The 17,302-nt window shown below is 41.7% G+C and overlaps 1 protein-coding gene across 1 annotated transcript in view; it reads right to left on the reverse strand.

Moving 5' to 3' along the window:
• LOC135519625 (striated muscle preferentially expressed protein kinase-like) overlaps positions 1 to 15,811 on the reverse strand; it is a 132,554-nt gene extending 116,743 nt beyond the window's left edge. Inside the window, 1 exon segment of the mRNA XM_064944865.1 lies at positions 15,257 to 15,811. Coding sequence (XP_064800937.1) covers positions 15,257 to 15,683 — 427 coding nt within the window. The 5' untranslated portion in view covers positions 15,684 to 15,811.
• Positions 15,812 to 17,302: the final 1,491 nt, after the last annotated feature.

Below are 17,302 nucleotides of genomic sequence, written 5' to 3' on the forward strand. Positions count from 1 at the left end.
TTCTTGCACAAATGTATTTGCAATTTTGACAGTGTATAATATAGCTTTGATTAATGCATTTATGTTTTGACAAGGCAAATACATTTTGAAATTGCATATTCTGTTTTGCAAAGTTCTATGTCTTTAGTACACTGTATTGAAAATCAACAACTGTTCCAAAAAATGCTTGTACGTGATTGAGAAAAACTGTATTTTATTAAACTATTTTTCTCTAGCTATTCTGGTCCAAATGAGATTGGATTGTTCTGTATTTCAACAAATATGTAACAATGTAAACATGTACGCCTATTATAATGTTTCAGAAAGATATTTCATTGTAAACCAAAATCAGAGTGAAAAGTGCAAAACACCAGTCTCAACGTCAACAGTGGAGAGGCGACTCCGGGATGGTGACCTCCTAGGCAGAGTACCTCTGTCTAGTGTCTGTGTTCTTTTGCCCATGTTCATATTTTATTGGACAGTCTGTGATTTGGCTTTTTCTTTGCAACTCTTGCCTAGAAGGCCAGCATCCCGGAGTTGTCTCTTCAATGTTGATGTTGAGACTGTTTTTATGCCGGTACTATTTAATGAGGACCAGTTGAGGACTTGTGAGGTGTCTGTTTCTCAAACTAGACACTGTAATGTACTTGTCCTCTTGCTCAGTTGTGCACCGGGGCCTCCCACTCCTCTTTCTTATCTGGTTAGAGCAAGTTTGCGCTGTTCTGTGAAGGGAGTAGTACACAGCGTTGTATGATATCTTCTATATCATCGAGTTAATAAAGCCGCATACAAACATTGTCTCTTTTTTGTTTTCTTGAGTAAGGCAGCTCAAAAATGCAGGTGTTTCAGACGAGCTCAAGCCAGCAGAAAATACAGAGTGTTGTGCCGTGATTGGCTCAGTGTTCTGTCACTCATGGGGACACTATGTCACCGCCAAGTCTAAAGGTAGAGCTTGAAAATTCAAGCCCCTTTGGTGCTACCATAGAGTTACATTAGAAGTGCCCATCCCAGAAGGCTCAAGGTCATTGGCCACAGATAAAATTGTCAAATCACATCATATCTACAGTAGCTTTAATTGGACTGTCACACTTTCAAAATCTTAGTGAGCAGTCATCATCATGAATCAATTCTACAATCTACTGGCAAATCCTTTTCATTTGAAGATGAATAATGAAGAGAAATTATAGATAAAACGCATCGGTGCTCATCGACCATTGGACATAAACATTACACAACAAGTTGGAAATCCAAATTCAACAATGAGTGATTTGGAAGGAATCAGTGTGGCTAACTGCAAACATTGCAAAGCAATCGTTGCCTGATATTCAGTGGAGTGGCTGTGTCTAAGATTAAAGGGTATATTTTACTAGTTTAAAATTATAAACTTTCAACATTGGCCATGCTGTCAATGAAGCATGATTTGTGCTGCACTCAAAACAACTGTTAACTCGGAACTGAAAAATCTGATTTTAGTGAGTTCAAGACAACTGGGAACTGGGGAAAAATGAGCTACGACTGGGAAATACATTTGGAATTGTAAATTCGGATCTCATGGCATTTTTCTAGAGCTACAACATGAAGATCAGTGACGTCATCATGATTCAACTTCCCCCCCCCCGAGTTGTCTTGAAAGCAACATAAATCCAGAGATGGCTCGACTTTGATGACAAAGTTTGATGACAAGATTTGCCCACGAAGGACCACCATTTCACCTTCCTGTGCAAGTGATCACAGCACAACAAGGTGAGTCCAAAAATGTCTTGTATGCTGCTGCATAAATTATGTAATACGCAAGGGAGATACTGTAGGTATAAGGGAAAGGAAAGGGAAAGGGGGATACCTTACTGTAGCTAAGAAAGTAATACTACGTTTATTTTGCGTAGTAAGCTGTTAATAGCCCATGTGCCTCACCCTAATAATTATATTTTCACCTCTTAATTTCACCTACTGTTCTGACTTGGTGGTGCACATATAGCCTATAATCAGTTTTTGAGAAATGTAATCATCAAAAATTGTAAAAGCTTTCATTGTCTGCTTTATCATGCCCCCTTTATCTGATGGTTCTGACTTGGTGTACAGGGAGAACACTGTAAGCACGGCACATGTTCTGAATTCTGTCACTGTACATTTCAAAAGTCCTGAACAAATAGCTATATTGACAATGTCTTTTCTAGCTCACTCATTGTCTTTATCGTCCCCTTATGCCGTAGTTTGTACATCTCAATTGTCGGTAGAAACCACATTTGTTTAGGCAAGTCAGTCATATCAGCTATATATATATATATATATATATATATATATATTAAATGAGGCTGAATGAACTATTTCGCTACCAGACAAGGCTCCGCCAATAGGCAGGTGGAGCAGTGGTAAGGTGTTGGGACTACTGTTGGGACAGGTTTATGTACTGTACGCCCTAAAAGTTTGTGGGCACCGTTTGTCACCGTTATAGTGCAATTAATGTATTGTTTAGTGTTGTGTTCTGTTGTGTAGTGGCTTTGCTGGCATACATCCCACAAAATTAATGTGGGGCAACCAAGATTTACATGCTAAAAATCACCACTGAGTAGAGGTGTAAAATGTACTGTGGCAGACCAGGGGGTTTGGTCAAGACGTTTATCCATATCAGACTGGACAGAGAAGGATTAGCTCAGTTTCAAGGGTGTTTATTTAAATAATAGATCAAAAAGAAAAGGATAGGTCTCCCCTATGACACCCTCTCAGGGATGCCGTCTTCTGGTATTCTGGGTCTGGCTGTATCCTGTCGGGCACAAAACCGAACTCCCTCTTCTTACCTCTGCAACCATCAACAATACCATGGAAGTCCTTCCTTCCCCCCATTCCTCCTGTGTGCTGCCCTTCTGGCAGCTTTATGGGCCTTGCACAGCTGGTGAGCAATCCGCCCTTGATTACTCACCAGCTCCCAATCAGCCCCAATTAGTCCTGTCTGGAGAGCCTGTCGAGGCCTGGCACGTCCAGCAGATGGAGCCAACGCCTCGTGATGTATACTCCATCCATCCGGCTGTAAGCCACAGTACAAACTAATTAACTTGTACGTTTCTCAAATCCATCCATAGAATTTGCCCCGGATTAGTTAGATCTGATACATAACCGAGAGCAGTGTTACTCACAATTTTTTGTAAGGGGGCCACTTTGGGTTGAGACAATCATTCAGAGGGCCGCACAGATCTTTTATTTGTTTACTTTTCCCCCCAATATTATCAATTATCAATTGAGAGCAAATTCAGAGCGATAGAGCACATGCAATTGACTTGACGTACAGCACATCACAAATATATACATACACACATCAAATATGCTACATCACGTGTAAGACCCATGTTAACGGTTACCTCAGTAGCTGGATGAGCGAAAATGTCCCTTCTGTGAGGAAAGCCAGGTGTGCATTGGTAAGTCTGTTTCTATGTTTTTTTTCTCACAATGTTCATTGTTAAAAATGTTGCTTCACATGAATAAGTGCTGACAAAGAATTATATCACCTTTTGCACACATTGTTTCAGAAGTGGATACTCTGTCTGACACAAGGCTCCAGAAATAGGTAAAACCTTAGCTCACCTTGCAATGTGTCATTTGCCTGCAGCCCCATTATCTCACTCGATTCCAGCACGGTCAGGACAGAGGGCTGTGATGACTGGGGTCACAGATGACACTGGCACATGAAAGGGGTTCTCAATGAAGTTGAAAAACTCCTTGTACTCCATGATATCCTTGAATCTTGACTCAAACTTCAACTTCAACTCTTCCAACACACCTACAAATGCATCATAGCTAAAATGTTGCAGTATGTCTGGGTTGTATGTGGTGACTGCTCTGTCTGCCAGGTATGAGCAGTGTGGTGATTTTATTTTGAAATTCTGTGACCACATGCAGCATTTTGCCCAGAGTTTTATCTTTCCTTTGGAGCGGAGATTCACTGTGTTCAGGTGGCAGGTGATGTCAGTTAAAAAAACAGCCTTAATATCCACTGTGGATCATCCAGCTCTGGCTCCTCTCTCCCCTTGCAACAAATTCACAGCCATCGCACCTCATTGTGAAATAGTCGCCTGTATTCGGTCTGGTATTTCTCCAGCACCTTGCGGAATTGCCGGTGATTCAGTTTAGCCACAAGTGCTTCCTGATGAATGATACAATGGAACGTAACAAATTCGGGAATATACTCTCTTTCTCATCAGGTCTATGAGTCCCTTCTCCGTCGCTCACATGTTCAGTGCACACAGATTCAAAATTTTACCAGATAATATTATTATCATCAAAAATGTAACAAGGGCATTCAGATTAACCTCTCCTCGTGTTTGTCCCTGAAGGGGCAGGAAACATAAAGGTTCCTCTCTGAACCACTCATTTTGAGAGAAACGGACCCAAACACATAATGTGGCAATATCACTTATATCAGTGCTTTCGTCAAGCGCAATACTAAAACACAGCGCCATGGATGTGTCAGTAATCAGTTGCCTACCGATGTCCTTGCCAATGTCTTCTATGCGTCTTGTTATGGTCGAGTCTGGGAGTGGCAGTCCCTAATTAGCTTACAATAGCTTCCTTGTTTGTGAAATCAGCATACAATATTTTGGCTGAGGCCAAAAAACATTCTTTGACAATCTCCACATCTGTGAAAGCCTTCTTGTTTCTCTCGAGTATCTAAGCAATTTCATATGTTTCCTCTGTTGTTTTCTCTGCAACTGTGCTAGATCTGTCGATAATTTGTTGTTGTTGTAAGAACAAACGCTGGGAGACGAGAAGCAAGTACAGGGAGTGAACATTCAATAAATAACGGACATGAAACAAAACACGGACAGCGTCTGGACAGGGGAAACAAAATTACATTAATGCTGACACAGGGATCAAGCTGAGGAACAGACCGATATAGAGGGGCAATCAACAAAGTGAAGGAGTCTAGATGAGTCCAATGAAGCGCTGATGCGCGTAACGATGGTGACAGGTGTGTGTAATGATGGGCCGCCTGGTGACCCAACCAGCACCAGAGAGGGGGAGCGGGAGCAGGCGTGACAGTTGCCCTTTGAGTTGCGCTATTTTGTTGTTTCTGAGGTTGCTTTATGGCAGATATGTTTTGTCAAAGTGGGCATGGTGTGACTGGAAATGTTGCTCTAACTTTGCTTGTTTTAAACAATTGACTGCCTCCTGGCAAATAAGACAAAGTGAGCTAGTCCCATTATGCAGTACAAAAAAATACTTGTCTGTCCATTTCTCTTTCTGTGTTCTTCTTGAATCTACCATATCCTTCTCTTAGCCACCGGAGCCACGTTAGCCACGTTAGTTGGTTAGCTACTTTAGCTAGCTGCATTTCCCCTCCACCATTTCCTGGTCCTCCGGTGGTTGTTTGTTCATAGCTGTCACGTTATTCTCCAGCTTGTCCCCCCTCATTTTCATTGTCAATAGATTTACGTTTCATTTTTACAACAAATCGATCCATGTCGACCAGGCTGCAAATATTAGTTAGTAGCAAACTGATATGTGTCGGTTGCTGTAGCTGAGCAGTTGCATTCTATTTCGGAAAACGTTCCAGTATGACCTTCCTGTTCAACAGCTGCACTATACTGCCATCTGTCTGCCATCCAGGGAACAATAGATATATTCAATGAAATGATTCAGGTCTGCATTAAACACATTGAATTGAAATTGTATCGTTGTTATGTATTATGAATGGAAAATAGGAAAATCACTGCGAGCCACAAATGAAGGGCTCGCGGGCCGCTTCAGGCCTGGGGGCAGCACAACGAGTACCACTGACCTAGAGCAAGGGTGTCCAATGCAATTGCTTCCTGATAACTTGTGTATGAACACATATCTGAAATCCTGACCATTCTTTGCGAGGAAGAACCATATTGAGCTGCTGAAAATGGGAGAATTGGTTAGATGACAAAATGTTTATTCTAATGTACATTACCCTACTCTCCCTTTCTCTCCAACCATTGCTTACACTTTGCAATTCACAATTCTGTCTGTGAACCTCTTTACTAAGACTGATCTTGTTGTCACCCATCTTTCCCTCTCCTGCTGCTCTCACTGTCCCCTGTTCATATGTTCAGTGGAATCCGAGCAATGGGTTGGAAATCCCCCACGCTCACCCCTTGCACTGGTTTCTGATGCCACTGCCATTCTGCCTCATGTCCTCTGGTCTAAAAAACCATGACACTTCCAAAAAAACTCAACCAGTGTCTCTGAACAACTTTACTCCAAAGAACAAATAATAAAGAACAATAAATAACAAACAATGATACAACCATATGAATTAAGTCGCTGGATCAGATTTACTAAGCATTTGCACTGGTGCTAAATGTGCATTTGCTTTTTCCATGAAACATAAACGATGGAACAAAAAGGTCAAATGAGGGTAAAGAGAAGGAATACGGCTTTCAAGTAAAGTCAAGTTTAAATGGTTTAGCTTTGTTTCTTTTACTTGTAACTAACAGATGCAAATACTTGGTAAATCTCTCCCACTGTCTGTTTTTTTTGTTTGTTAATTCCTGGATTTACTCACTGAATTTGACTATCTGCATGATGTGGACTATTTTCAACTTGTTTTTTGAAGCATGAGCACCTTTTTATTCATTAGTAACAGGAGCACTGTTGTTAGATTTAACACCATTCAAAATGGAATTACACACAGAATTTAAAATGCTGAAGTGATCTTTTGATTTTGGCCTTCAAAGCATCAGTTTTTTCAAACATTGTGAAACAACATGTGGTCTTTATGGTATCTTTATCTTTATACTTTCCAGGTATTTTGAATTGATTCAACTTATAACTTTGTGAACATTTTTGTTCAGTGGATAACTTACTTCCAATATGGTCCTTGATGCAATTTCCAACGTGGTACTTATTTAAAGAGAATGATAGAAGGCATGTAAAGTAGGCATATATGTGACGAAAGAGATACATTTATACATTTAAATACAAAATGAATTAGAATCGCAAAGTAGGACTTGCTGTACTGATGCAAAAATCTTTGTCACACTTTTGGCAAGTTGAGATACACTGTAGGAGAGAGAATCGTCTCTGTGAATTGTGTGAGGAGATCCCTGGCAATTGCAGTAGTCCTGAAATGGATGGGATCAAGAGTTGTCCAATGTGCACAAGTGTTGCCCTGACGTGGAGGCTTTATTTAACCCGCGATGCAATTTGTGGTCAGCTCAGATAGACAGACTGCCATGCCATGCCATGGTCACCCTGTGTAGTCAGGAGCTATCTCAATAGGAACATGGGAATTGCAGTTCAGCTACAGATGCAGGTTTGTTATTCAACACTTCAGTCCTTGTTGTTGTGTTTGTAATACAAAACATGTATCTACTACTTACAGTCAACTGAACTCTTGCTGCACACTGAAAAACAAACAGGCAGTGTGAGTCAATCACTTTGATACATTACAGAGGCATAAGGGTTTTAGAAAACGAGAATCAAGAGCCAAGATAAAAAAGGAGAACAGAAAAGGCTGTTGTGCTTTTTCACAGCAGAAATAATACTGATGATCTGGGATATCATATGAGGCACATGCCTCAGCAGACTTACACACACAGAGTGATCCTTTGAGTGATTCTGTCCAAATAGTCTAAGATGGCTTCCTTCCATTCCTTATCACTTTAACGTCCAATGATCTAAATGAGTGAATGGAACACTCACTACAATCTCCAAAATGCATATTGCCCAGAGTGTATTTCTTTTTTTGTTGTTGTTGAGAGAGAGAGACAATCTATCCACTTCTTCAAAAGTTGAATTATACAAAGAGCGATATGGCCGGTTCAAAAAAAAAGTGATTAGAGCACCTAGTCATGGGTTTCACAGCTTTACTGTGATTGAACCATGATTGTGTAAGTGCACTATAGTGGCTGGACATTTCAAAAGAAGAAGAAGGAAGGATACCCTGTGTCATTATGGTGCTGTCAGATTTAGTTTAGATATAGTATAATGTTACAGGAGCTAGGTAGCTAGGATTTAATGAAGGGCACCAGATTAGCTATAATAACTAGCTAGAAATTAACGTAGTAGCACACGATTCAGCTCGCTAGCTGGCTTTCCACTACAGCCACACAGTTTAAAAGCGGGTATGTGTCGTGTCTACTGCCCCTCTCACTGCTTGGATATCCATGAATGTGAAGAGATAGCTAGCCTATTATCTGAGTCCGTGTAGAGCTAGACGATATCCAAGACTGTGTAGCGCTATCATAGCTGAAAGCCAACCTCTGCCTCACAAAGCCATTGTCATATCTAAAGTTGATCTGATGACATCATAATGACGGTGAATTGTTTTCCTACTAATTATTTTGACTAAATTGTCATTGCAACCCATTCAGAATGCCTGCGATCACTACCCAGCTAGCACAGTGGATCTGGGCCTATTCCGGGCTGAGAGTCGGGGCACTCAGCTGAGAGTCAGACTCGCAGACGTCATGTGGCCCGAGTCTGGGCCACCTTCGGCAGTATTACTTATACCTAGGATGCAGGGATTAAGCTCGGGCCGATTCCGGTGTGAGTTATCTGGCCCAGACATATTAGTTGCGGCTCGGGCCAATTCCGGTGAGGGTTATCTGGCCCAAATGTATTACTTGGGGCTCGGGCCAATTGGGGCTACACTCTGGCAGATGATTACACGGGCTGCTTTATATAATTAGCATGTCATTATTTATTTATTTTTTGATATTTTCCTCATGGTTTCTGTGATCAAGAAATGTTTTTTTGTGGATGGGTATAATTTGTATGTACAGTATGATAGTAATATTTCAAAGTCGTGCAATTTTGTATACATTTATTTAAATTTAAATCTGGCTGCTTCTAGGGGGGATTCTGGTAAGATGCCAGCAAAGTAGGCTGAAAAACAAAAATGAAATATATATATATATATATATATATATATATATATATACTTCCCATTTAATTAACCAGGTAGGCCAGTTGAGAACAAGTTCTCATTTACAACTGCGACCTGGCCAAGATAAAGCAAAGCAGTGTGACACAAACAACACAGAGTTAGACATGGGATAAACAAACACACAGTCAATAACACAATAAAAAAGTCTATATACAGTGTGTGCAAATGTAGTAAGATTAGGGAGGTAAGACAATAAATAGGCCATAGTGGCGAAATAATTACAATTTAGCAATTAAACACTGGAGTGATAGATGTGCAGAAGATGAATGTGCAAGTAGAGATAATGGGGTGCAAAGGAGCAAAACATTTATTACAATATGGGAATGAGGTAGTTGGGTGGGCTAATTACAGATGGGCTATGTACAGGTGCAATGATCAGTAAGCTGCTCTTACAGATGTTGCTTACAGTTAGTGAGGGAGATATAAGACTCCAGCTTCAGTGATTTTTGCAATTCGTTCCAGTCATTGGCAGCAGAGAACTGGAAGGAGGCGGCCAAAGAAGGAGATGGCTTTGGGGGTGACCAGTGAATTATATGTGCTGGAGCACGTGCTATGGGTGGGTGCTGCTATGGTGACCAGTGAGCTGAGATAAAGCGGGGCTTTACCTAGCAAAGACTTATAGATGACCTGTAGCCAGTGGGTTTTGCGACAAATATGAAGCGAGGGCCAGCCAACGAGAGCATACAGGTCATAGTGGTGGGTAGTTCATGGGGCTTTGGACAAAATTAATGGCACTGTGATAGACTGCATCCAATTTGCTGAGTAGAGTGTTGGAGGCTATTTTGTAAATGACATCGCCGAAGTCAAGGATCGGTAGGATAGTATGTTTTACGAGGTTATGTTTGGCGGCATGAGTGAAAGATGCTTTGTTGCGAAATAGTAAGCCAATTCTAGATTTAGTTTTGGATTGAAGATGCCTGTTGGTGCTAGGGGGCAGTATTTTCATTTTTGGAAAGAAAACGTTCCCGTTTTAAACGGCATATTTTGTCATGCTAGAATATGCATATCATTGACAGCTTTCGATAGAAAACACTCTAATGTTTCCAAAACTGTAAAGATATTGTCTGTGAGTATAACAGAACTGATGTTGCAGCCGAAAGCCTGAGAAAAATCCAATCCAGAAGTGCCCCAGGTTTTGAAAGCGCTGCGTTCTAATGACTCCCTATTTGGCTGTGAATGTACCATCAACGAGCTTTCTAAGTATTCCCCAAGGTGTCTACAGCATTGTGACATAGTTTTACGCATTTCTGTTGAAGAATATCCATTTGCGGCCACATTGAGTAAGTGGTCACATGGTGGCTCCGAGAGACATTCTCGCATAAAATACAGAGGTAGCCATTACTCCAATCGGTCCTACCGAAAAACGAATTGTCCCGACGGATATATTATCGAATAGATATTAGAAAACCACCTTGAGGATGGATTCTAAACAAAGTTTGCCATGTTTCTGTCGATATTATGGAGCTAATTTGGAATATTTTTCGGCGTTGTGGTGACCACAATTTCCGGGCGATTTCTCAGCCAAGCGTGAAGAACAAACAGAGCTGTTTCGCCTACAAAAATAATCTTTTGGGAAAAAATGAACTTTGGCTATCTACCTGGGAGTCTCGTGAGTGAAAACATCTGAAGTTCATCAAAGGTAAACGATTTGATTTGATTGCTTTTCTGATTTCCGTGACAAGGTTGCCTGCTGCTAGCAAGGCACAATGCTATGCTAGGCTATGATAAACTTACACAAGTGCTTGTCTAGCGTTGGCTGTAAAGCATATTTTGAAAATCTGAGATGACAGGGTGATTAATAAAAGGCTAAGCTGTGTTTCAATATATTTCATTTGTGATTTTCATGAATAGGAATATTTTTAGGGATATTTATGTCCGTTGCATTATGCTAATTATTGTCGGTCGATGATTACGCTACCGCATGCGGGTTTGGGAATATCAAGAGGTTAATGTGAGTCTGGAAGGACAGTTTACAGTCTTACCAGACACCTAGGTATTTGTAGTTGTCCACATATTATAAGTCAGAACCGTCCAGAGTAGTGATGCTAGTCGGGAGGGCGGGTGCGGGCAGCGATCGGTTGAAGAGCATGCATTTAGTTTTACTTGCATTTAAGAGCAATTGGAGGCCACAGAAGGAGAGTTGTATGGCATTGAAGCTCGTCTGCAGGTTTGTTAACACAGTGTCCAAAGAAGGGCCCGAAGCATACAGAATGGTGTCGTCGGCGTAGAGGTGGATCAGAGAATCACCAGCAGCAAGAGCGACATCATTGATGTATACAGAGAAAATAGTTGGCCCGAGAATTGAACCCTGTGGCACCCCCATAGAGACTGCCAGAGTTCCAGACAACAGGCCCTCCGATTTGACACACTGAACTCTATCTGAGACGTAGTTGGTGAACCAAGCTAGGCAGTCATTTGAGAAACAAGGAGGTTGAGTCAGCAAATAAGAATGTGGTGATTGACAAAGTTGAAAGCCTTGGCCAGGTCGATGAAGACTGCTGCACAGTATTGTCTTGTATCGATGGCGGTTATGATATCGTTTAGGACCTTGAGCATGGCTGAGGTGCACCCATGACGAGCTCGGAAACCAGATTGCATAGTGGAAAAGGTACGATGGGAAAGGCAGGGTAGGATAGATATAGGTCTGTAGACAGTTTGGGTCTAGAGTGTCTCCCCCTATGAAGAGGGGGATGACCGCGGCAGCTTTCCAATCTTTAGGGATCTCAGACGATACGAACGAGGGGTTGAACAGGGGTTAGGATTGGCCGATTCCTCATTGCTAGCTGGGTAGGCACGAGGCGAAGCCGACCTCTGTCTGAGCCAAGTGTTAAAAGGCCTTGTATTTGTGTGGTACTGGCCAGGTAACCGTCCGAACACCCACCAGTTTAGCTAAAATCATACTCCTGGGGCCTATAGGCTGACCATGGATATCTACTGTACTGAGTGGGCATCTTCAGAATATAGTATCAACATGTTTTGAGAGGATGTGTGAGTTTGAAATAAAATGTGTCTCATTCCCTGGTCATTCAGATTTTAGTTTTGATAATAGAGACCTCTGAAAACCTCTTCCAGGGGGGTGGGTCTATTATTAGCTGTGATGTCTTCCTGTGTAATTGGAGACACTGTGGCCTATTAACATTACACAAATCTGAGGCCTGGCACATTCCATGGGTATAAATAACATGCAGTGCAGAGATGGTCGTCTATGAGGGGGAAGGGGATAGAGAGAGGGAGAGAGAGAGAGGCAGAAGAGTAAGGCACTACCAATGACTGATAGGACAGCTGTAGACTAGGCACAGTCAGGGCTGAGGACTGAAACACAGAGTTTCAAGTGAGGACAGTTTCAAGAGTCAAAGAGCAAGAAATCATTTGTTTACACCCATTTGATTGAAAAGCACTTTGTAGCAGTAAAGACAGAGGAGGCTGTTGAAGCTGAGGGTGTCCTAAAAATGCCATACAGGTGATATTTGAATCACATACTGTAATTTCTGTACGAAAACAAGAAACTCTCAAGTCCACACTGTTGCATAATAATATCATAAGAGTATAAGCTGCAGTATAATCAAATTTTATTGAATGCTTGTTCCACACAAACAACTTGTACTGTAAAAGTTACTGCCTTAAAAAATTTAACCCGACGCCGGCAATGAAAGAAGCTGCAGTGCGAACAGGAGATCTTAGGCATGTTTGAAACAGTTATTCCTCTGATTGGGAGCAGACTTTAGCCAGGGTAAAAACGCTAGATCTGTATACCACTGAATACCTGGTATTACATCTGATGATCAAGACCAGTCAACCCATCCTACAAGACAAACATGGCCGAAAGACAGGCATATTTATGTATTTCCAAACAACATCTATTACCCTTTTCATACTATCATCCAGACCTGAACAAAACTGTGTATGGTCTGATATTTTCACACTTTGCTTTTCAACACGGTTCCAGCAACTATGGTGGATGCGTAACTAGGTCAGCCCAATACAGCTTGGTTTGGCTCAGCTCAGCTTGGCTCAGTAGTGTGATCATTGCGTGCTGATTCCTGGATGCATGAATCATTGGTCTATCAGTCATATAGCTGATTTTCATACAACTAAAGGGTGTCACTGATTTAATAATGAGCACATACCCTACAGATTATTGTACACACATGCATATCCGTATGTAAGGCTCTATGTAAGACTGAGAGCTTGATTCAATCACACTGCCACTGTATGTTTTTAATATCGTAGATTAAACATACATCCAGGTAGCCTGGAAATGTAAAATTACACTTAAAGGCTAACATGATAAAGTTTATCCTGAAAATGTGGAAAGATATGCAGGAAATAAGCTCTCACAGTCTCACTACAGTATTAGACATTCATCCATTTTCTTTAAATGTCAAATTTCGAACTTGCTCCAAACGTCAATCTCCAAAGGGTTTTTGTTGCTCCTTGCTGCTCTGTTTTTTTTTTGTTTTTGTTTTTTCATTTCACCTTATTTAACCAGGTAAACTAGATGAGAACAAGTTATCATTTACAACTGCGACCTGGAGAAGATAAAGCAAAGCAGTGCGACAAAAACAACAACACAGAGTTACACATGGAATAAACGAGCGTATAGTCAATAACAAAATAGAAAAAAAGAAAGTCTGTATACAGTGTGTGCAAATGGAGTAAGGAGGTAAGGCAATAAATAGGCCATTAGTAGCGAAGTCATTACAATTTAGGAAAATTACACTGGAGTGATAGATGAGCAGATGGTGATGTGCAAGTAGAAATGCTGGTGTGCAAAAGAACAGAAAAGTCAATAAAAACAGTATGGGGATGAGGTAGGTAGATTGTGTCCAAAGAAGGGCCAGAAGTATATAGATTGGTGTTGTCGGCGTAGAGGTGGATCAGAGAATCACCAGCAGCAAGAGCAACATCATTGATGTATACAGAGAAAAGAGTCGGCCCGAGAATTGAACCCTGTGGTACACTCATAGAGACTGCCAGAGGTTCAGACAACAGGCCCTCCGATTTGACACACTGAACTGTGTCTGAAATGTAGTTGCATCGTTCCATATCTCCAAACGTCAAATTTTGAAGTTAAGGGTTAAATTTAGGAACTCATTCAAAATGGTTAAGGTAAGAGTGAAGGTTTGGGATAGGGTTCAATTTTTTTTTTTACTGTCCACAAATGGGATTGAATACACAACCTTCTAATCCAGAGTCACACATCTACCACCCTAGTCCACAACACCCTAGCAAAACCCAAGCCTACTTGCCCCTAGTGGACAGTTTTAAAGGCTTTTCCCGACTTCCTCAGGACATCTAATTTGGTCAATCTCGAACGACCTGCTGATCCAGGACCCAAGAACTCCAAACAAGACAGAGCCATGCTATAATACATTATATTACATGATTCTATTTGAGATTTTGGGAATTCAAGACTTATTAGACTATTACTTTATTGACCTGATGCAGTTTACAAACACAACCGTAAAGCAACATGTCATATCTGTAGGCTGCCATACTTCTATGCAGTGATTTTGGATATCCTATTACTCCTGCAGCCACAAAACAGGCCTCAGGATTCAGTCATCAGGACAACACAAGGTAACACAGCAGGAAAAAGCACTCTAACCTCTATACAACTTTTGGTAACACTTAACTTGAAGCATGAAGGTATAATTCTTTATGATGTGTTGTAAGCATATATGACTTACACAATGCTTTATAATATGTTATGTCTCTATGTATCAACATTTCAACTGACTCAAAATGGCTGGTTAGTCAGGATCATCATAAATGATAACACAACATTATAAGGGGGGCATATAATCATAAAATGCATTATAACTACATCATAATACATTATACTTGCAGGATGTATGTCAAGTGTTACCCAACTCTTCCCTATGATCCACCATTACAAATGTACAGCCTGTTGGACAAGTTGTCCATTATCACATTGCCACTGTGTCTTTGTTGGTCTTCACTATGAATCCCTCTTTAGCTCTGCACAAACATAGCTTCAAATCAATTCACGCATTATGACTGGTTCAATTAAATGATTCATTATGCTATTTATGTGAACCCTTCAACTTTCCACAAGCTTTGAACATTGAGAGATTCAATAGGTAAACTGTTATGTCATGACAATGTGGAGATAATGTAAATGGCTTAAATTTTTCTAAATAATCTCAAACCTTATTTGCTCACATATTCTTGGATCAATACTCATAAGTATGAATGGCTTGAAACACCTAGGAGTATTAATTGGGGGCATGTATGGGGGGGGGGCGCCAAACATCCTTGATTGTGCCAGAACTGAGTAGAAAAACACATTGATAAGAGGTCAAGGACTTTTAACACAAAACAATAGGATAAGTGACCTGTCTACATTACCTTCCCCCAGGTCCAGGACGGCGAGCACGGCGCTACTCCGCACCTCCCCAAGATGGTTGTTGGCAATGCAGGTGTAAAGGCCGGCATCACTGGGCTTGCAGTCCCTGATCCAGAGGCCCCCGTATTCCTGATTATCCATATTCAGCAGGTCGTCATTGTGGTACCAGTAGAGCGAGGGCTGCGGGTCTCCTGCCACCGCCACTTTCAGGCGGATGTCGCAGCCAGTACCCACAGCGGCGTTCCTCATTTTGCGTACAAACACAGGAGGGGTCTGGGTGGGAAACGCAGAGGCCCCCGAGTCTGGGACCGTCTGATCGAGGATAGGATTGGCTTTGGCCCGCTTTGGCAGGAAGATGGGGCTCGGGACGTTGCGCACCCGCTCATCTGCTCCCTTCTTCAGGGTCATCTGCACCTCTGCCTTTTTCATTGTCACAGTGATGCCTTCTTATAATAGCATTAGTTGAGTATTCAAAATGGGTCCCAATGTTTACTGGACACTTTTTCTTAATTTATTGTAGATAGTTGACGTAGAGAGATTCAAGAGAAGATTAAAAGTAAGTTTCCCATCTAGACTTGATCATTTTGATTATTATAACTATTGTTTAGCTTCTCAAATGTAACACTAACTTTTAAAGTGGTTTGAATGGGCTCATGTAATCGCTAAGAATATCCCTGAAACTTCTACTATCATAGTTCTAAAGCAAATAAACTTCATAACATTGGATTAGATTACCTTCAAAGTGCCCAAGCTAAAAAAAATAAAAAATTGTGACGGCTTTGGAAGTCCAATTGGGAAAATTAGGCACATACAGTCTGTGCACGTTCTCCTGCCTGGCGGTATTTTTAGGACAAGACCCACAGGATCATGTTGCATTAACAGCTCCCAGTCTTGCCTTCTAGAAGTTGATGGCCTCTGCCTTTCACCTTCCTTTCCCCTGGCTGGTTTCTCTTGCTTCTCAACTCTCTTGAGCCGGTCCTTGGCTTGAACTCGTTTAGCGTGAGTCAAAGAAAATGTGCACTGAACTCTAGTAAAACTGTAAACTTCCCAGTTTGACCCTTAGGATTGGCTGACAAACTCACTTTGTTTCCAATTCAGTATGCACCAGGCTCAGTCACACCAAATGTACACTGTCTGTCCCCGCTCTTGTCCCAAAAGAGCTAAGCTTTCTCACTCATGATGTCCCGCAACCTCTGCCAGGCAGGTCCTTAGGGGAAGAGACAGCCACACAACCAGAAGGCATCAGAATGACAGCTGCATGCTGATATGTCTGCCCTGTCCCCCCTTAGCTCCTGCCCCCTTGTAATTTTTAACCAATCGTGTGGTCTCCAGTGCATGTGGGATGGTGCCACAGTGAGCAGGGAGGTTTGATTTGATTTGTAGGTCAAATGCAGAAGCTCACAAGTAACTTCACAAAATGTATTCAGGAGGGCCAAAACATAACATTATGACTATTACTACCATTCACTAAAGGAAGGAAACGAGGTACAACACGACTATGGTGTAGTCGCACCCCGCAAACTTGATTGAAAAACTAAAATCAAGCCTGACAAGGCCAATGAAATCAGCACCTTGCTGGAAGCCCGGCCTTCCACAGGTGATAAATGTGAAGCTCAGATTTATTCCTTCAATTAAATACTGCTCTTCACCAAACTGGTGTTGTACCTTATTTCCCTCCTTCAGGGAACAGTATTTATAGTCATAATGTTACGTTCCCTTTCAGTTAGTACTCTTGGTACAACTCTACTATGGGGAAATGAAATCAAGCCCAAAGCTGAGCCCAGCGAATACTAAATGAAACGGTCCACTGCAGACCTCCAAGACCTTGACCCCACAAGAAGCTGTATTCTGGGAAGTGCGCACACTGCATGCTGCCTAGTGACCTTCCCCTGTCCCAGCTGTAAGCACACTGAAGCCCAACCCGCCACAACACAAATTTCCCCTAAAGTCAACCCTTTAAATAACGCCCAAGACTCTGCCAGACCCCCAGTGGAGTGGGCACGTACACCGCTAGGTAACACTTGTCCCTTGCTGCTATATGCCAGGGA

The sequence above is a fragment of the Oncorhynchus masou genome, chromosome 29 (assembly GCF_036934945.1).
Source record: "Oncorhynchus masou masou isolate Uvic2021 chromosome 29, UVic_Omas_1.1, whole genome shotgun sequence".
Classification (NCBI taxonomy): domain Eukaryota; kingdom Metazoa; phylum Chordata; class Actinopteri; order Salmoniformes; family Salmonidae; genus Oncorhynchus; species Oncorhynchus masou.